We start from the raw sequence: 21,854 nt of genomic DNA on the forward strand, positions 1-21,854 counted from the left end.
CAGCGCTGCTACAGGACGGCCGTCCCACCGGGTGGAGCTCTGGTGACCCGCACGGCTAACCAAAGAAAGCCTAGAGACTTCTGTCCGCCGGCCAGAGGAGCAGCTAGGAAGTGTGCTGGCCACTCAGGGATGGGGGACAGCCTGTGAGAAACCAAACCAAGCCTGACCCCGCCAGGCGTGCAATCCAAGGCCACACCATCTCCTGCAGGACCACCAGGATTTGCCAAGGGCAAGAAAGCTCTCTGGGAGCCCTGAGGAAGCCAACGTCAGCCATCTCTGTAGGTACTTCTGCAACCCAGGGTACAGAGGTACCCAATGAACAACGATCCATCAAAGAGCAATCCATAAAATAAAGCACAAGCTCATGAAGAATGAACCACCAAGAGAGTGTAAACAGAAAACATACGAGGGAACCAGTCCCCGAGATGTAGAAATTAACAGGATAATCTAGGAGGCTGTGCAGCAAATGTGCTTAAAATGCCTGGAAAGAAATTGGGACCATAATGAATTAAAAAGCCACCATGAAAATGAAGAACATCCGGAAAAGAATGAAACAACTTCTAGAAATGAATACGATGGTCACTAAAACGAAAATCTTGGTGGACAGGTAAACAGGGCAGTGAGGAGGGAACTGGGAAGGGAAAGATCTGAGGAACGGACTCCAGGTGAGTGTGGTCCAGTGAAGCAAAGAAACGGAAGTATGAAAGGCGGATTAAAAGCCACGGAGGGTAAAATCTAACCAGATATTCAGGAGACAACAGAGCAAATGAGCAGGCAGCGTTACTTTCCAGAAACGGCAAGTTCTCGCATCCTGGGCCAGGGCAGCACGGCAGCCCTATGCAGTCACCCCTCCACCCCCGGGGCGCGGCCCTGGCGCTGGCGATGCTTCCAGAGGCAAAGGCAGTCAAACGCCGGCCACCTCAGGACCCAGCTCTCGTGGGCTTTTCTTCCGCCTCTTTCTGGAAGAGTAAGGGCTCCCTCATTTCCCTCTGCCTCCTGTCTGAAGGTTTCACAGCCCTGCCTTCTGCGCTGGTGGCGGCCCTCCCGCCAGGCTGTGCGCACTGACCCCTCGGAGCCCACGGGCGACGCTCGGCCCTGAGGACAACTCCAACTCTGGCTCCCGCTTCTGAGTCCCCACTGTTTGTCACGCGGCCCGGAAACCATTCTCCCACCCCCGGCCAGGCACTCGCTCCCCAGGGGTTAAGCCCCACGGTCACTGGCTTCTGTGCTGCCAGTTTCCTCAACCCTGTACTCCTTCCTCTTGGCTTTCAACTGCTGAGCGTCTTCCTGGTTCAGTTAGCGATAATCTGTCCTTGTGGACTCTCCTGAACCTCGGTCTGAGCCTCTGTTACAGAGATCTCCAAGTGTGCACAGGAGTGGGGAGAAGCCCACACACGTGTGCCCCTGCCGAGCCGGCACAGGTACCAGCCCCCGGCTGCTCTCACACCCCCTTCCCTCCTGGAAGCCTCACAGCAAAGCCCATCAACACTTCCGTGTCCACCCTAGTCGGAGGGATCTCCTCTTTAATTAAAATCCTAACGTCAGGCACTTACCACACCTGACAAATCCGTGATAATTCATTAATGTTATCTGATGCAAGTCCATATTCAAATCTCCCGGTCGGTCACAACATGACTTTTGTCGTTGGCTTATCTGAATTAGGAAGCAAACAAGACGACACCGTGCGTGGGGGCTGCTCTACCCTAAGCCTTCTTTAGCCTCTCAAAGCCCCTCCTCTCTCTACTTAACGCCAGCACGGAGCACAGGGCACCGTCCCCTTCCCCAGCACCCATGCTACCCAATTTTCTATTCAGGGGACCTCAGGTAGGCTTCCTGATTTATGGGTAGACATTTTGTTGTTTTTTCACTGTTTTTCCCCCAGTTCCCACAACAGTGGCCACTCAAGTAAATATCTGTTGAATGGACGTTGGCTGTGATTTCAGAACCGAGTGCAATCGTGAACAACCTTGGAGAATGAAAAACAGAATGCAAAGGTGGAAAAGGTCAAGGGTAAGTCCTCGTGTTACAAAGTGAGGCACCAAGGGATGCCTGTCAGTGTCCACGGACGCGGAATAAAGGACATTAGTTAGCATCCCTGAAAAAGGGAGCCACCAGGAGAGGGCCAGGGAGGACAAGAAGTCAGAGGGAACGGCTGCCGGACACACATAGGCAGGCAAGTCCCCACCCAGGAAGGGGCTGCGCGGAGAAGGCAGCCCGTGGCGGGGGCCGGGAGGTGGGAGGGTGAGCAAGCGACCTCTGCGCGTCCCCACGTCGGCTCTTCTGCCCCGCGCGCTCTGCGTGCACGTGCCTGGGTACTGTTAACATAATACGTCCCAAATAACACGTCTTTAAAAAACAGCATCTCTATTACTGAAGACCACGGACCCTGACCCCAAACTGCTACAGCACAGCTGACCCATGGGCGTGTCCTTGAACCAGGGGGTGTTCATCACGGCCACTGGGACGTGGCCGCGCTCACAGAACACGCCCTACAGCGCCCAGTAACATCGGTGTCCGTGTGAGCGTGCGTTTCTTATGTTACTCTAGAGGGACACTCGCTTCCACATTCCAGAACTAATTACCAACCACCTAACCGCAGGCCGCTCTGTACATATGTGAGGTTCCCCACAAGCCCCCGAGGGGCCAGGCTTACATGTTATACTCTCCCCACCCAAAAAATGTGCATCAGGAAGAGAGGGCACGGAGACGCACAGCCCCATCCCGGGTGCCTTCAGAAACGGAGCATCACGCGCACCCATGCACACGTGTGCATGCACACGCACACGCCCAAACCCATTCCATGCCAAAGAAGGGGGTGAGGGCGGAGGCTTTTCCCTGCCACACTGATGAAACAAGGCTCTGTGTCACCCTGTCCCTCTCCCTGCACAGGTTATATTTCTATCAAACACTGTTCTTTCACAGCCAGAGTAATAACTGCGTCCAAAATCCAGCTTGCATTTCACGTCACTTTAGTATGCCAAAAATAAACAGAAAATACTGGAAAATGAGAAACCTAGGAAATGGCAGTGTGAATGCTCATTAAACATCACACTGCAAGTGAGAGTAGCAAGTGAGAGTCATTTAAGTTCCCACATCACTGCCAAGCACGGCTCATGACTCAGCAGCCCAAGCCCACCCGATCCTAAAGGAACATTTACAAGAAGTGCCTTCACTGTTCACCGATGAGAAATGGGAGAAAGTAAACTCAGCGCATCAGAAATAACCACTTAAAAGAAACCTGGTGCACGAGGTGCACACATGAACCGGGACTTGTGAGCATCCCGAGCCCACGGGTGCCCCCAGCAGCAGCCCAGCCACAGCGGTGCTCACGTTCTAGCCCACAGGAGACCCAGCGCCTCCGCGTTCCCTGAAGGAGGGCAGCCCCGGCGCCGCTCCCTACAGAACCGGCCTCCTGGGTGCTTTCCTTCCATCTCCCTCGAATTTAAGAGACTACTGCGTGCGTGTGTAAAATACACATATACATCTGTGTGAATAAAACGAGTTTCACATATTCAGGAAGAATATCCAGTGCGTTTGCAGCAAAATGTGAAATATCCTCAGGCAGACTCTTGGAAGAGATCTGTCTTCAAGGAGGGAGTATTTCAAACAAGAAACCACACACAGGCCAAAGACACAAACATGCGGGGTGAAGCCTGACCAGAGCACTGCCACCTCCCGCCACAAGGGGGCAGGCGACCGCGGCCCCGCACACGCCCCGCCCGAGAAGCGGGACAGAAGCTGGACACTGGAGAACTCACCCGGAGACACGCAGCCCAGCGGACATCACGCAGAAGGAATCTCAGCTTTGTTTATTCGATAAAAATATCAGTAAATCAAATCAAAATTTAACGCAGAAGAGAAACTCACTGTTTAAAGGAAGTCGGTGTTTGTCTTTGGTAAGGAAATGACCCTGACATGATGGCCAGTTAGAGGAGTCTGTATGTTGGGACCTGGCACATTTTCTTTACAGAAAATTAAGCATTAATGACACTGTGAATTACAACACTTATGCTAAACTTGGTCTTTCAAAAAGGAAACCTATTCCAAAATCAAAAAGCCACATTAATTACTAAAAAAAATGCAATACAGAAATGTTATTGTGATCCTAGAGTTTCACTCTCAACTGTTACAGAGTGACACGGTAAAAACATGGCTTCACATCTTTCCTTCTCAAATGCCCACGTCTAAAATCAGACGGGGACAGCTTTCCTTAGAATATACTGAAGTAACCTGAGGGACACCCGGGATAGAAACTTACCAAAAGAGGTTATTCCTTTGGTTCAACAGTCAAATAAAGAATACTTAGCATAACAGATCACCAATTTAAGCAAATATGTTATTCCCTATATTTTAAAAAAGAAACAAGACAAAAAAGGAAAGTTTTCAAAGTTACTTGGGTCTCAGTTTGGTATGAAAAAACGAGGGATTCCATGTGACCCCTGCAAACAGCCCTTGGACAACAATGCAGTTACACACATACGATGAATGGGGGTCTCTATCCCTCTCTCTCTCTCTCACACACACACACATACGCACACACGGAAACACAGGATGAAGACACAGAAATAGGAATTTTAGGCAGAACAAAGTGATGCAGTCACTCCTGAAGCAGGTAAACACTCATAAACATGCAATGGCTGGTTCTTCTTAGAGCCACATCTGCCCCCCTGCCACCCCCGGCTCTCAGCCCCCAAACCCCCTCCAAACGTGGGGCTGAGAGCCGAACACTCATGCCAGGCTGCTAGACAGACGCTCAGAGGCCAACAGCTGTGAGCAACCCGCCACCACAGAGGACACTGACCACACTCACACATCCACCTGAAAACAACAGGCAACACTGACCATACTCTCATCCACCTGAAAACAACCCTCTGGGACTATCTTTTCAGTGTAATTTTCAAAGATTAACTTTGGAGAAATACCTGAAAAGGAAAAATTCATTTGCACTCATTTGCACTCTTACTATGGTGACTCAATATCAGACCAGAATTCCCATTTAAATGAGTTGTGCACAGCAAAATTCAAGAAGCCCAGATTCAACAGACGTCTGCACAATCAGCAAGTTCCACTCTTTATGGCTTGCCCCACCACCAGCTCTGTGACCCCTGAGGACGTGCCCACCACCAGCTCTGTGACCCCTGAGGACGTGCCCACCACCAGCTCTGTGACCCGAGGACGTGCCCACCACCAGCTCTGTGACCCCTTGAGGACGTGCCCACCACCAGCTCTGTGACCCCTGAGGACGTGCCCACCACCAGCTCTGTGACCCCTGAGGACGTGCCCACCACCAGCTCTGTGACCCCTGAGGACGTGCCCACCACCAGCTCTGTGACCCCCTGAGGACGTGCCCCACCACCAGCTCTGTGACCCCTGAGGACGTGCCCACCACCAGCTCTGTGACCCCTGAGGACGTGCCCACCACCAGCTCTGTGACCCCTTGGATCTCACTGGTAAAGAGGAAGACCACGTCACCCTCACCCTCCGTCCGTGACCCAGCACCCTCCTGGAAAGGGTCCAGAGCTGCTCTCTCTCATCCCTCGAAGAAGAACAAATACTCGGCCTGCCCCAGCCCTCAGGCTCTAGGGCCGGCACTGGGGCTGCCCCGCTGCCCCAGGACTGACTGGTGAAGACTGGCAAATCCAACCAAGCTGCAGACTAAGCCACATTTTCCAGCAGCCATGTCCGTAAAGCCAAGGCAACACTTCCCAATCAGCCTGACAGTGGTGCCGGGCTCTCAGCTGGTTCTACACATGGACACATTAAAAGGAGGGTATTATGTGTACCCTGTGCCCTGAATATGCCAATAGTACTTATCCTCTGGAGCTGTGGTGAGGACGGAAGTCACAGATAAAAAGCACTTTCTACAGGAACCAGAACGTAAAAGCGTGGCTAGTATTGCTTAACTGTATTATTATGATAATGAAAATATACTGCTTTTATTATCAACAATATCAACTATAGCAAAAGAGCAACAATGAGATACCACTTGACACCCATTAGGATGGCTATTATCAAAAACAAAACAAAACAGAAAACAAGAAGTGTCAGCAACGATGTGGAGAAACAGGAACCCCTGTGCATTGCTGCGGGGAATGTGAAATGGTGCAGCTGCTGTGGAAGCAGCACAGCCGTTCCTCAAACAGTGAACACAATCACTGTATGAGCCGGCAGTTCCACTCCTAGGAATATACCCAGGAGAACTGAAAGGACTCAGGACAGACATCTGTACACCCATGTTCACAGCAACATTATTCACAAGAGCCAAAAGCTAGCAACAGCCCCAAGTCTAGGAACAGAAGAATGGATAAACAAAATTCGGGTGTGAAATAAAACACATACACATACATATGTACTGGTCTCAGCCCCCGGTTCCCGGCACGAGGCTCCTGAAGCCCTCGGAACGTCCTGACAAGGCCACCGGGAGCATCTTCTGTTCTAACACTAGGTCTCTGACCCTGTTCCTGACACACAGTCCCTAAACCCCCTGGAGTTTCCTGGGTGATAGGAGCGTCCCTTGTTCTCATGAGGCGACTCCGGGTGGGCTTCTGGATGGCTCCTGGTTCACCACAAAGACCGAGCCATGATTAGAAGCTCGGAGCTTCCAGCCCCACCCCATTCTCGGGAAGGGAAGAGGGCTGGAGATTGAGTCAACCGTCACTCAGGCCTCTGTGATGAAACCTCCGTAAAATCCCAACAGCATGGGGTTCAGAGAGCTTCCAGGTTGGGGAACACACCTACGTGCCAGGAAGGTGGCACCCCAACTCCACGGGGACAGAATCTCCTGCGTGTAGGACCCTTCTGGGCCTCGGCCCGTGCGCCTCTTCATCCGGCTGTTCATCTGTGTCCTGAACCATATCCTTTCCTATGGGATAAACCAGTAAACCTGAGGAGTGCTCCCCCCAGTTCTGTGAGCCCGTCCAGCAAACTATCGAACTCTAGGAGAGGGTCACAGGAACCCCGATTTACAGCCAGTTGGTCAGAAGCCCAGGTGACAACCTGGGGCTTGTGGCGTATGAAGTGGGGTCAGTCTTGTGGGCCTGAGTCATCAACCTCTGTGACACTAACCCCAGGCAGATGGTTATCAGAACTGAACTGAACTGCAGGACACCCAGCGGGTGTGATCCAGTGGTCTGACGTGTGGAAAGCCCACACACTGGTATAAGAAGTGCTCCAAGTGTGGCAGCAGCGTGCGAACAAAGGAGAAACACAGAGGTGTGAGGGTTTATCAGTGGCAAAACCATACAAGGGCATATTATTCGGCCTTAAAAAGGAGTGACATTCTGACACGCACACTACAACACAGGTGAACCCAGAAGACATGCTGAGTGAAATAGGCCAGTCACAAAAGAACAAATTTTGTATGATTCCCCTAATATGAGGCTCTTAGGAGTCAAACGTCAGTCAAGACAAAAAGTCGCATGGGGACTGCCAGGGGCTCAGGAGAGACAGGAATTGTTTAGTGGGTTGAGAAGCTGGGAAGATGGAAAAGCTCTGAGACGGACGGTGGTGACGGCTGCACAGCAACGTGGACGTACTTAGTGCCGCTACACTGTACACAGAAAAAATTTTTTTAAACGGTTAAAATGGTCAATTTTACATTATGGTAAATTTGACTACAATCTAAAAAAGACAGAAGAAGCACGTGTTATTCCCTCCCCAAATCCAACACCAGAAACCTTTACCAATCAGGGCTGCAGGCTGCCTTATTAAAATACTTATGGTTTGACGTCACTGCTAGGAAAATACTTGTTTTATCAAAACTGTCACGTTCACTTTTAGACAGCTTTTCTTCCTGCCACCTCAAAAAACCAAAGAGCAGCAATTACCGCTTCCCGAGGCCCGCAGCACTGGCTGGACCAGCCCGAACGAGCGAGCCCTGCTGACCCCATGAGGGAGCGCCGTCCCCGCAGCCTAACCTGAACTGCCCGCGGGCCCCGGGGCTCCTCCCCGCGCGGAGCCGCTCCCATCACACTCCTTCCATGCGGCCCTGCCTGCACCGCGGACCAGCACCACTCTCCCCAGGCAGAACCAGAACAGCGCAGCACACAGCAAGGCCTTTCCAGTCAACGGACGACACGCAAGTCAAGTCCCAGCAGACTCGGCTTGCAAATCTCCCCGCCTCTGCGTCTCTGGCCACCCACTCTTCCCTTCAAGACGCTGGTTCTGAAACCTCACTCATCAGAGCGCCCACACCCCAGTTCCACATGAACACAAACATATACACATACACACAGGAACCCATAAGGCAAGGACTTCGTGACTGCACTGATAGAACCAGCAGTCTCTGTCCATAAATTAATGCTGCTCCAGGGAACGAGGCACTACCGGGCAGACGTGCCCGGAAGGCCTGCCATTACCCCCCCGTGACGCCACGCAGGACGGCACCACGCACACACACGCAGAGGCCGTGTGCCAGAACTCCCACACCCATACCGGAGTGACATAAATCACAGATCCCAGGCCGCAGGGAGAACCTGCGATTCCACGATGTGAATCTAGGCAGAAATGAAAAAAGTGCCAGTACCACTATTCCCTTTCAAAGTAAGATAAGCCTCTGAGTAATTTTTTAAATTCAGTAATGTTAAGCAATTGCAGAAAACCCAAGGAAAGCAATGCATTTTAAAATGCTATTATTAGCACAAAGAAAAGGACAGAAATTACTTAACTGTACATGACGGGCAAAAGCACCCACAGCAAAGAACTCACCACAGCAAGAAACCCAACACAGCCTGCGTGATAGAGCCAGCTCCCAGTCCTGACACTAGCCCTACAAAGGGCGATAAATTTTACCTTACGTAAAAGTGTAACCACAAAAATAAAAACCAACAGATTTGAGATGTTTCTCCTTACAAATGGAAAATAACAGAGTAAGTCTCTATCTTAAAGTGCTGATGTCGCAACGGAATGAAGAGTGAGCCTGTGACCGTGCAGCCCTTTCCCCAGCGCGGGGGCAAACACCACTCCCACTCGCAGAAAGGACACGGGAGACTGGCCCCGCCCAGGACAGGGGGGCACGTGCCCCGCCTCCTGCTCCCCCCGCCGGCTACTCACCGCTGGGCTTGATCTCACGCACGTAGTTGCTGGGGAACCAGCCGGTCCGGCCGCTGTGCGTGCCCTCCCACCAGCCCCCTTCCTCCACCCGCGTGACGTGGATGACGTCGCCTTTCGCGAAGGACAGCTCGTCTTCATTCGTCTGCTGGAAGTTAAACTTGGCTCTTACGACCAGCTGATTGTTGCTATTATCCGTCATGTCCTAAGAAGGGGAGAAGGGAGGAGACGTCATGAAGGACACACGTTCTACATCGTGATGACATGAACAGGTTTCGCTTGGACAGACGGAGCATAGCCACCCCGTTCACGCGGCAGAGGAACGCTGGACACACCGAAGTCCCCACGGCCCTGTCCACTGCCCCAGGTCCCGTCCCGGAGGAAACCCTCAGTGGCTGCCAAGGTCTTATGCCTGCCAGCGTGGTGCCTACATGAACAGAGACGCACTTTCACATACACTTACACACTACACACTTCTCTACAGTGTGCAACAAGTTAATACACTGTGATCATTTTCCCAGCAGTCCTTAATTACTTCAGTCTTAACTGCTTAATATTACACTGTATGGCAGCGCCGTTAGTTACGTAACCAAGTCTCCACTACTAGACTTGAGACCGTGTCTAGTTGTTTTCTACTGCTAAACAAGGCTGCATCAGAACTGTCTGCACATGTCTTTGCACACGCCCGTAAATGAGCCGATACGTTAAATGCAGGTCAGAGAACACGGATGACACATTTTAAATCTTAACTCCCATTTCTAAGTTGCCCTCCAAAAAGGTCCCACAGACCAGCGCCAAGCGACATTCCCGCCAGCAGCGTCGAAGACGTCTGACTGCTTCGAACACTCGCCAACACTGGCTACTGCCAAACCGACAGGAAGAAAGGGTACCTCATTTTAACTTGCATCCTTCTCAGAGGTTAAGCCTCACTGCAGATCTCTGAAAAGTGGGCAGAGGAAGGCAGACTGGCTACAATGTCTTTCTGTCTCCATCTATCCCAGGCCGGGTGCTGGAGAGGCTTGCAACCTGGAACTGCCAACGGAAGTTGACAAACAAAAATCCCCAAGCAGAGTCTGCTCTCCTGGCCAAAGGGGCGGGAAAGGGACAGCACATGGGCCACTCAGCCAGCACCTGGGTGTCCAAGGAGACCAGGCAGGACGTCCCGTGGCCCACCAAGCCCCAGAGCTCCGCCAGCACCAGTGACATCAGCCAAGATGAGGCTGAGAGCCCAGCATCCAGTCCCCCCAGGTGGCAGGAGGAAGCCCCATCTGCCCACACAGGTGTCCCCTGCCCTCCACCCGGCCTCGTGGGGGGAGCCAGGCCCAGCATCTCCCCGACCCCCCTCCAGCAGCACTGTCAAGGGTCCAAGAGAAACCCCAGTGACACCAGGTCAATGAGTCTGACCCGACACCACTGCAAGGAAACCAAGCTGTCCCCAGAACCACGGCCTACCACCCTCGGCCAGGACCGCCACAAAAAACCCCATCAGCCAGGGCTGCAGCCTAAGACGCAAGATCTCAGCAGGATCCAGCATCTTCCAACACACTCTCCAAAGTGTCTAGGATAGAACTGAAGACACCCCTTATTCCAAGAACAAGGAAAATCGGAGCCTGACTGAGAAAAGACATGGATCCCAACACTAAGATGAAGCTCTCTCAAAACAGACAAAATAGAAAATCCCAGAAATGAAACAGAACTTACAAAATCTACTCAAACTGACAGAGCGAAAAAAAATTAAGAGAGCCCCAGGGACTTGGGGGAAATGACACAGATCTGAGATTGGAACCATCGAAGTCTTGGAGGAGAAAGGACAGAGTTGAAAAAGGAGTCTAAGAAATACGGCTAAAAATGTCCCAAATGTGACAGAAGACACAAACACACGGAGTCAAGAAGCTGAGTGAACCCCAAACAGGAAACACCTAAAGAAATCTGGACCAAGTCACACCGTAACTAAACTTCAGAAAACTAAAGACAAAAAAACTTCCGTGTTAGGATAAAAAAGACATCTGTGGATATGCAAGATCTGCACCCTTGCTCAAAAAGTTAGTATAAGATGCACTCCTCCAGAACAGGGAATTAACCACGAGAAAAATGAAGACAGAGACAGACATGGAGGAAGTCGACTCGGGTCAAAGGAGTCTGCAGGTGATGAAGGAAGCACAGAGGCGGCAGCTGGCACATCCTGGCTGCAACCAGGAGACCCTCCAGCGGCCAGAAGAGTTCACCAGCGTCCCCCAGGAAGAGGAAACTGAAAAAACCCTAACACGTCTGAATGCGCAAAGACGAGATTCTTTCAATAAAGGCAAAAGACCAGACTACAATCTGCACAAGGTGCACAGAAAACTAAAGAGGTCGTCAGGAAAAGAACTAAAGAGGTCGACAGAAAGTCATCAGGAAAGAACAGTCCCAGCACACGGTGGCCCCGCTGTGAGTCTGGGTCATGATGCTGTTGCGCTAACACCCACGCAACGAAGCCACTACAGGACTCAGCCACGGGGAAGGGGGCCCAGAAGCACCGTGAAGCTAAGGCCCAGGGGAAGTGGAAGAGCCCCGATGCCCCCTGCCACTGTGGGACGTCCACAGTGGCAACACTGTGTTAGTTAAAAAAAACCAAAAACCAACCTTTATGTAAGGCATTTTATTTAGAGAGACACAGGCAAATGCCTGAAGAACCAACAGAAAAAATGGGAAGTGGTTGTCTCTACTGATTTTTTCCTAATAGTGAGCCTTGGAGAATTACCTGAGTCTTTCAACAAGGTTCATGTATCACTAAACAAGATGAAAAAGATAAAGCACAAACACAGTGCTCAGGCAGAGCTTTGAGAAGAGGAGCTGATATAATGCCTAAAATAGTTCGTGTGTATTTATCTATTTATGTGTTTATACGTTAACTGCTATAAATCGTGTTTATTTAATGATTCAAATTAATACATTAAACATTTATCTAATGAATTAAACATTTAATGCATACTTCACATTTAATACTTATTCGATAAAGCAATCTCTCATTCACATTTGGCAGGAACCCTCCGGCTGACCACTGTCCCCTCAAACGCGGGGTGGCAGGGGCACCTGAGCGGTGAGGGCCGGACACGGCACACGCTGTCCTCGCTCTGGTCAGAGAAACACGACCCGCTCATACACCGTGCCAGGTTCTCTCTGCAGACCACTGTCATCACTCATCAGCCGTCTACTCTGATCTCCATGACATTCTCCTTTCTGTGACTTCCCCGGCTTTGCAGAGCCGATTCGGGTGACAAATTCCAATAACGGAACATGACACGTAACCAACACAGACGCAGAGCAGGCCCCTAAGGAGGTCAAACTGCCCTGGGAGCCCTGCTGCCAGCCTGTCTGTCCCCCCCACTGCTGGGCGCACGCCGGCTGACATGCAAGTGGCACGTGGGGCTCTCATCAGGATGCTGCCGAGGCGGTGACCTACACTCTCCCTACAGTTGCAGGCCAGGCAAACACCAGGGACGTCTTCCCCACTTCAGAAAAGGACACTCCACTAAGCACAGGACAGGGCGACGTCTGCACAGGGCTAGGCGGCCAGTCTGGACCCCTTCACTTCTGACGCCACAGGTTCTCAGCCGTGGCCTACACTCAAGGATGGGCTCTAGGAGCACTGTGAGCGGGCGCAGGCCCAGGCGGGGTGAGGACCACGCACCAGGCAGACAGCCCAGCCCTCCGCACGGGGGGCTGCCACCACCGCTGCTGCCGCCCCGGGAGGCTGGAAAGGGTGTATTCAGTCACTAGCTTACCGCTTCAGCTCTTTTCCTCCGCTTTTCTAAAAGCTCCCCTGAAACGAGGGGCGGAGAAATCGTTATTCCCTTTTTTTTTAAAAAATAAATTTATTTATTTTATTCTTGGCTGCGTTGGGTCTTCGTTGCTGCATGCGGGCTTTCTCTAGTTGCGGCAAGCGGGGGCTGCTCTTCGTTGTGGTGCGCAGGCTTCTCATTGCAGTGGCTTCTATTGCTGTGGAGCACGGGCTCTAGGCGCATGGGCTTCAGTAGTTGTGGCTCGCAGGCTCAGTAGTTGTGGCTCGTGGGCTCTAGAGTGCAGGCTCAGTAGTTGTGGCACACGGGCTTAGTCGCTCCGCGGCATGTGGGATCTTCCCGGACCAGGGCTCGAACCCGTGTCCCCTGCAGTGGCAGGCGGATTCCTAACCACTGTACCGCCAGGGAAGTCCGAAATCGTTATTCTTACCTAGCAGGTCAAGAGGAGTCTCACCGCGTTCGCCTCATGAGCGGCTCACCGGGTCCACGGCACAGGCAAGGTAGCTGGGGCTTTTTAGTTCTGGTGTAACTTAAACTTTCTCTCGCTAATGAAACACCAATGCTATACCTACCGTGATCTCGGCAACATTCATCACAACAGAACATCTAACTTTATTTTACTAAAATTATTCCTTTGTAATCCAGTCCTCATTTACTCAAAAACAAAACAAACAGAAAAACCGACGACAACTGCCACAAGTGAATGGGTGAGACAGCAAATGTTTCTTTGTCCAAAGCTTGCTGATTTTTCTTGCATTTTCCTTGCGTATTTCATAAAGTTAACTGAAACTATTTTTCAAGTGGTCTGGGCATCTTCCCTTGCTTTGGATCACAGAGCTCGCAATGGGACCCTCTAAGTTCGTCCAGCCTCACGGGGTGGCCGTGAGGGTCACACGAGTCAGTCCAGGTGAGACACCGAACCAGCCAGAGCTGGCACAGAAAAGAAACGCTCCAGGTGTGTTGTGTGGTTCACAAGGCCTGCAACAGGGCAATGGGACTTCTCAGAGAGGAAGAACCGTCACAGACACACAGCAGGGAGAGTTAGTTCGAGTTCAGAAAGTTCCAGAACACACAAAAATTATACCCCTTCTACAGCTCTCCGTTTTTAACTGCTGCTTCAGGACCAAACTCAAATTCACTTCTCTCTACAACACACAGCTCCAACGAGGTTAGCTTCCGTTTCCGAGGACCACAGCAGCTTACTGGGCAATACTCCCTTGCGGTAAAGTAGAGAGCAGTGGTCTCTGAAGACTCCAGGAGGGTCGGTTCTCCTCAGACTCACAAGGCGAGATCACTGATTCTCTAACATACAATAATTTACTAAAGTGTCTCATGAAGTGAAGTCACAGCACCGGCTGATCGAGCTGAGGACCAGGCCGCCATTCGGTCCAGAGCAGGCTCGGCTGTCCGGCAGGCAGACACGCACCCCAGCTGGTGGATGGGGCGGCCTCTCCTCACGGTCTCTGCTCGGCCCTGTCCTTCACCTTCCCAGGTCCTCATTTCCATGCCTGTGCTCGCAGCCTGTCTCCTGACGATTTACAAATGGGTTTTCCTCACTTTCCAGGAGGACTGTTCATCTCAGGTGGCTTCCCCACCTCACCAGCACCGTTATAAGGCAGCCCCTCCTTCACAAGCTGCATCCTGACTCAGTAGGGCGCTGTCACGCTTTCATAAAGAGAAAAAAACCCTCTAGGTTCTTCGGCTTCCAACCATTTCTTCATCATCTAAGTACTAGGTATGGATTTCTTATTCCCCAACTTCTGTACCTTTGTGCAGGGTAGGTAAGAAAATATGATGCAAGTGACCAGGAAAACATTTTAAAGCTCACATCCCTCCAGATAAACAGATATATATCTTAAAACAGAGTGCCCCAAATACGCAGATTTCTTAGAAGCTGTCATGAAGCACGACACGCGGATAATCTGGTGATGGGCAAACGCCAGACCCGAGAACAGGAGCCACGGCAGCAAGGGCAAACCCCCCTCTGGCTGAGCAACTCCCCGGAGGCCCGTGTGTCCTCCCAGACACGCTGCGCACACCCGGCTCCCCAACACACTCCCATTCTCAGGGACCAACTCTCACACTTACCAAACTCCGATACTGGCCCTGGAACAATTTTGAAGTCCGACCGTGCGAAGGCTGGGGTCCCAGGGAGTCGAAAGACTTGATCCGGTGAGAGGAGGGCCGGGCACACACAGAGTCACTTCCCAGGCCGATGTCTGCAAGGTCGTCACAGGGGAGAGAGCGAGCTGAGTCCCCTGACACCGCGCCCACACCCCGCACCGGGCTCCGAGGGTCGGGGGGCCACCCGCGCAGGAGACCAGGAGCAGAGTCCCTGCCACGGGACCGAGCGACCGCACGCGCCCCAGGCGCCTTCCCGGGAATTCACTGAACGTGACTACTTAGCGGTCCTTCTCTAGCTAAGTTCCGAGTTTACGACGTGTTCCGTAACTGTTTTCAGGACTTTCCCCTCACCTGGAAACAAGAAGCCTCTCCCACTCGACTCCTGGGCAGAGCGCCACCCAGACCCCCCGCATCCCCCCCGCACGCCCCCTCCTCCAGGATCACCCTTGGCGCGGTGAGCGAGCCGCAAGCGTGATCGTGCCAGAGACGGAAAAGACTCTCTTACTGAAACAAACAGAACCCCCGGCACTTTCCATCCAGAAAGGCCCTTGTGAGGATGATGCCCTCGGCACGACGGCAGGCACGCTTCACTCACCTCACAGGCTGTGAAAGGACCAGAGACCACACAGCACTAAAGGCTCAGATCTCCCTCTGGAGTCGCTGCAGGATCACACACCCCACTCAGGCCACCAGCACGTAAATGTCAGCAGCCCACTTCGCAGAGGCGATGTGATTTTTTTTAAATGAGGCCACGAGAGAGTTTTCTAGGGAAATCACTGTTTTGACATGCACGCGCCTAGCAATTTCCTAAAGCTACGTGGGGGGCCTTCTATAAAAATGTCCTGAAACTGGGGGTCTCCAGGTCCTCTTTCTCTGGCAGATCTCTTTGGATTGGCTTACACAGTATCTTATGAAATTCTGAATTAGGTACCAACAACTGAAAGTCTGGGGACTCCCCAGGGAAACCGGCATTTCCAGCTGTTCTTGAAGCACCGGGGCTCTGGTGCCTCTGGCTCTGTGCTCCCTGACTGACCCAGAGCCGAGCAGGGCCCAGGCGGGCAGAGCAACCGCTGCCCTCTGCCCACCTCGCTCCTCCACGCTGCCTGCCAGGCTCCACGGACCCGGCGTCCGGGACCCCTGCCCTAAAACCACCTTGCCGTCTCAGTGTGGAAGCCCCTCCAATTCTCAGGCCCTGCTCAGTGCTGGCAGTAAGGGCCAGTGTTTGCTCCCGCCGTGTGGCAGAGGCCTGGCAACTGCGAGCACAAACAGCGCCCAGAGGACAGGCGTGAAGAAGCTGCCCCAGTGGCTGCCTGCCGTACCCAGGGAGTGTTTAGGATCCCTTCCTTCACCAACTCCAGTCTCTCCTCTGTCCAAGTAAAAGGGAAGCATTCCTCCACACGCCTGGAGGACACAAAGGGTCTCCCTGACGTGCCGGACGCAGAGCAAAGACGGTGACGGGCCTCCCCAACAACGACCGTGGAGTCAGCAGGTGCACCTGTCTTACACTTGCGTCAGCCCCTACAGCCGACGGCTGAAAAGGCACCGTCACCTCCTTCACGCTGACTTCAGAAACACAAATGAAGAGCAGTAGCCAACAAACACAGAAGCAAAAAGTTCTCTTCATCTGAGAAGGCTCAGTCCTCTTGTTTAAAAGCTGAGGAGAAAAGTACCAGGTTTATTTCAGAACTTCCAAACAGGTCTTTGTAAAGAACAGCGCTAGGTGCTCTGTGTCCAGGGTACATCCAATGATGTCAAGAACATGTGAAAAACACTTCTGCATCAGATGGGGGTGGGAAGATACAGCTCCCGGCCTGTGTCCACGCCTTCCGCGGCCCGCGGGGCTCCGCCTCGGTCACCGAGGGCCTCGCGGCCCAGTGGACGGAGCGCAGCCGCCCTCGTCGCTCCCCGTCTCCTTCCGACCCACCCGAACTTACACACCCAGGGCGAGAGCAAACCTGCCGTCTCCCGCCCGCGGCCTCACACGTGGGGACCGTGTCTACCAAAGCCACTCTCACCGCAGCTGCCAGAGAGCGAGCTCAGCGGAGGGCAGTGCGCGTCCAACTGCGGCCCAGACGCCGGCAAAGTGCTGCAGGCGGGCCGGGGCCGGGGAGGTACCCGCGCTGCACCCGCCGCCTGCACGCGCCCCTCCCGTGAAGCCCCGTCATCGACTGCCCACGCTTTGACCGTGGCGGGCTGGCTCCTTTGTTATCTGTCTGCTCATGTTGGGTCTATCGCTTCTCCACAGAGGGCCCGAGGAGGCAGCACAAGCTTGACAAACGCCACAAGCCTCCTGTCTGGAGGGCGCGATGGCTGCATGTCCTTCGGTCCGCCTTCATGCCCCCCGCTTCTCCGCCTCCTCTCGCCCTCCCCCTGGACCTGGACCCTCACGCTTTCCTACACTCGCTCACCTGGGTCCTAATTTAGCGTGTCCCCAGGTGCTGTCACCCCAACAGCCCAAGACATGCTCAACTTCAAGCCCGAAGTCAAGCTATGAAAAGGGAAACCCTGCCCGGGACGGCGGGCAACACAGGCTGCTCTGGGCACACGTCCCCAAGCGCGGGCAGCGGGGCGGCACCCAGACAGCCCTCCCAGCAAACGAGTGGCACGAGGGGCCCCGGCAGCGGTGCCTGCAGCCCCGAGCGTCCCGACCCCATCCCGTCCCCACACGGTGAGGAAGGGTCGGGGTGAAATGAGAGGAGACCCTGACAAGAGAAACTTACTTTTTCTGATCAAAAGAGGCGTATCAAGGGCTAACTGCCCCTCCCAGGGATCTGAAACTACAGTCCGTAAAGGTAAGTTGAAAACAAACATGACTTTAAAACAAAAGAGCCTCTAAGCCCTTCGGGTGCCTCAGGCAGCCTCCAGGCCCGAGCTAGTCCCACAGGAGCGCATACAGACCCCACTGTCCTCTCCGCGGCTGGGGAGCCCACCTCTCCCTAGAGGTGCGACTGGGGCTCGAACCCGCAGCCCACAGAGCCCAGGTGCCCTCGTCATCCTCAGGAAACCCGGCCCAGGTAGGTGTTTACTGTAGAGGCCAGCTCACTGGCTGCACCTCAAAAACAGGCACTAGATCTGCTCACTAGATCTGAGCTTTCATCAGCATGAACTGAATAAAACTGCAGAGCGAGGTGCTTCAAGCTCCAGGCCAGCCCACGAGTTGCCCTGCCAACGAGGCACTCCCCCTCCGCTGTACTTTTCTCTCTGCCCACAGGAAGGAAAGCACTGGTGTCTACCAGGACCTACAGAGGAAGGCTCTGCTCGCAGCAAAAGCAACAACCCAAAGTTTAATGCAGAATCCCTTTTTAATAAACTCAGTAACGTTCACTCCGCCTCACTGACACGAAAGCAACAAGGTTCTTGCCCCTTTTCCTTCCCCTCCCCTCAAGTTCGGTAAAAAAGAGACTTACCTGCTGTTACTTTATTTAGAGTCACTAAGGAGCTGAGGACCTTGTTGAAATTCTGCCCCTGATACAAATCGTTTGCATCAAATGTCTGAAAGGGAAAAGTGAACAAGCAGAATTAGCAGAGTCCGGTGCTGGGCAGTTCTGCGCAGTAAGAGGAAGACAGTCGGCTTCGCAGGCGAGACCCCAGGGAGGCGGCACACCTGCGAGCTCGGCTTCCGGTCGGAGCAGGAGGCCAGGCCAGGTGCCCTCACTGGGGCCGCTTAGGGCCTGAGTCCAGCTTCCTAACCACCACGTCCCCACCCTGCCGCACCCTCCTTCATAACCTGCGGCGCTGCTGGCACTCCGTGAAGGCTCCTCTCCTTAGACTGAGGCTGAGGCCTCAGGGCAGGCCTACTACAGACTTCCTCTCCTGGCCACAGCCGATGCCAAAACCAACAGCAGCAAAAGGGAAACGCCGACATCAGAGAGGATACGAGAGGGAAGGAAGGGAAGGCAGGAGAGGCCGAGTCCAGAAGAGGGGGGGCGGGGACACCGCCACCCTCGGGGCAGAGCACGAGGCCAGACCGGGACCGTCTAGTCCGCATCGCTGCGATCTCGGCTGCCTAGAGACTGGGGACGCACCCAAGCTAGTCCCCTCCCCGCCCACCCTCCAACACCCAGGGGCTGAAAGATGCTGCGCGTCAGGCTGCCTAGACACAGCACGGCTGATCCACGATGTGTGCGCAAACACGCGCTAAAATAAACACATCTCATCCCCAAACACTGTCTGAAGACCACATATACCTTCTCATCACTGAATAACTCCTTCCCTCCCCCCGAAAATTTAATAGTCAAATCATCCACAACTCTGCGCCAGAGAAATTATGAAAAAAATTCTTTGAGATGCAGTTAACAGAAAGATGTGTTCAGATGCCCAATTGAAAACTGTGTTAACGTTCTTCAAAGGTTCTCTCACTGGGGCAAAAATGAACTATGGTGACCAGTCATCCCAGGAGTGACTTCCCCTGCAGGCCGCCTGGCACCCCTCCCCCGACTCTATCTCACACCCTGCCAGGAGCCCGGCTTCCCCCCTTCCTGCTTCTCCCTCCCCCTGCACAGCTAACTCTCACTCATCCGGCTCCCGCCAGCCTCACCCCCCCCACTAGACTCAGCAGGGCCCAGCCAGGCTCCCAGCACACTCATTGCCACAACCTTACGGTCTATGTGTGCACGTTCTCCAGACCGTGAAATCTACACAAGCAGACCTCACAACATCCAGAAAATGGCCAGCACACAGTAAAAACGCGAATGTTTGCTGAATGGGTAACAAGGCACCAATCCACCCCGTGGCACTGAATGTCACCGTGGGGCAGACACATAAAGAGCAGCTGAGAAGAGCCGTTCCAAATCTAAATAACCACTGCTGTCTCCCACAAAAGTCTTCAGTCTTAATTTCTGAGATGAGGAAAAATCATCATGAGGTTCGTTTATTTAAACACGAACAAGAGAGAGACAAATCCAGAAGTTGAAAAACCACCTCCAGGAAGGAGGCCATCAAATCCAAGTAAATAGAGGAGCTGCAAACACAGAGCTGGGGAGAGGGAGCCGTAAACACAGGCACCCAAGCCCTCTGTGCATGTCACTCACGCATTCTCATCTGATGGAGCAAAAAATAAAACAATTCATGATGCCAGGTCCTGCCTGTAAAAAAGAGTATCCCCTTAGAACAGCCTTTAGAAATCACCTTATAGTACAGACTTGAACTCATTTGTTCTGACATCTATTATTTAAAAAGAAATTTCCAAGTCAAAGGAGAGCATGATCTGGGCTGATATAGCCAGCTACATTTTGTAATGGGCTGGTTGCATTTTTTATCAAAAGTATGACCCTCAGTAGGCCTCAGCTGCCTTCTGTGCTGGACATAAAAGTGCCCTCTTTCATAAATGGTGGGCGCAGATGACCTCAGCTCTCAAGTTCTAACTCTAGAGCTTGGAAAATTCAAATTGTGGTATTCTGCAAAAAAAGAAATGTATATAAAAACATGTACTAACCTTCATCGTGGGGAGGCAGAGAGTCACAAAACCCAGAAAAACAGGATGTTGAAAACTGAAATTTCCTGTTATTCCAGAACTATATATCTTTCTTACTTGGATACCAGGAAGCGTCTGGTTGGCTGAAACGGCCCACCAATGGGCTCCAAAGTGACATCAGAACTTAAGTGGATTCACACACACACCACATTTCTTAACAGGAAGCTACACAATGAGATGAGACAAACGCTTGCCACTGAGAGGGGAAAAAATGCACATTCTGAGTCAATAAAATGTTTTGACTAAGGTGCTTCTCTAGAGAAAGAAAACTGACTACTTCCTGAAATAGAAATCTATTCAACAAAAAGCAAAAACAGAAAAATCTTAGGGTACAGAGAAAGTCTGTACTGTGGGAATAGAGGAAGATGTCATTAACAGGGCACACAGTCACCCCGGGGCGCGCATGCTTAGGAGATAAGCCTTCCCCTCCCGTGGACCTGCCACGCGGGCTGAGGGCACACATGCCCACCCTCCACGCCCCTCGGGTCCACGCTCCCACGCCTTTCCTCAGAGGGTTCTCAGGAGAGGCCGCACGTTAGGATCTCCCAGGACCTTAGAAAACCAAGACACTCAAGCCACATCCCAGACTAATTATCAACAAATTAGAATCTCCAAGAAAGGGACCCCGAATCAGAATGTTAACACCCGTCAGGTGACTCCATGCAGCCAAGGGTGAGAAGCACCTCCCTGGAGAGAGAGGGAAGGTGTCAGGAACCCTGTCCCCAGGCAGGCTCACCCCTTCGCACCCACGACCATCCCTTATAAACACAGAGAAGAGGGAACACATACCCCAGAGACCTTGGAATCTACCCAACTGGGAACGTGTATTTCCAAAAACTCACCCTCACTTTTACATTTAAGTGAATTAAAGGTACAGTAGACTAAGCCAATATTCTCAAACTTATCCTACCAGTTTTCTACCAAAAAACCTCATAATATTAAATGTATTAGTTATAGTTCATTTTTAATATCTTACTTTCAAAAGAAACACTACTACGTAATGATATACAACAAATACCAAACCATGTGGAAACCAGGCTAGAAGGGACCCAGAGTATTTAAAGTGGGACATAAAGATAGTTTCTGAGAAGTGTCTGTCGTCACCCGCAAAGGCAAGCGAGGCTGGGATGAGCTGGGGAGGAGGGAGGCAGTCCTTCCGAGCTTGAAGGCTGCCCCCCCACCCCCGGTTACGGCCCTACTCGGTGTACTGAAGCCCTCTGGGCCTCGGCTTTGCATCCTTGAGACGGGAACGAGGAACAGACAAAGGCCTGAGGATGAGGATGAGGATGCCAATGACGGGAGGCAGCACCGTGCCAATGCCCCACAAGTTCAAAAATGAGTGAAATTACAAACACTCCATCTTGTACACCAAGCCTCAAGGTCTCCTGAAAAAACTGACCCATTGATAACTACGTTCTAGCAAGGAAAAC

General features: G+C 52.5%; 1 protein-coding gene across 5 annotated transcripts in view; it reads right to left on the reverse strand.

The window, feature by feature from the left end:
* The window catches only part of ARHGEF7 (Rho guanine nucleotide exchange factor 7), a gene marked incomplete at both ends in the record, with an annotated part of 122,744 nt that overhangs the window by 51,573 nt on the left and 49,317 nt on the right, over nucleotides 1-21,854 (reverse strand). For 3 of the 5 annotated variants that reach the window (XM_079721881.1, XM_079721880.1, XM_079721882.1), the window contains 3 exons: nucleotides 9,052-9,253; nucleotides 14,916-15,046; nucleotides 18,359-18,443. In XM_079721881.1, coding sequence (XP_079578007.1) covers nucleotides 9,052-9,253; nucleotides 14,916-15,046; nucleotides 18,359-18,443 — 418 coding nt within the window. Of the gene's footprint in view, nucleotides 1-9,051; nucleotides 9,254-14,915; nucleotides 15,047-18,358; nucleotides 18,444-21,854 lie in introns of those variants that run through there. The other 2 variants (XM_079721884.1, XM_079721883.1) reach the window with 2 other exon arrangements.

The sequence above is a fragment of the Hyperoodon ampullatus genome (assembly GCF_949752795.1).
Source record: "Hyperoodon ampullatus genome assembly, chromosome: 16".
NCBI classification, from domain to species: Eukaryota; Metazoa; Chordata; class Mammalia; order Artiodactyla; family Ziphiidae; genus Hyperoodon; species Hyperoodon ampullatus.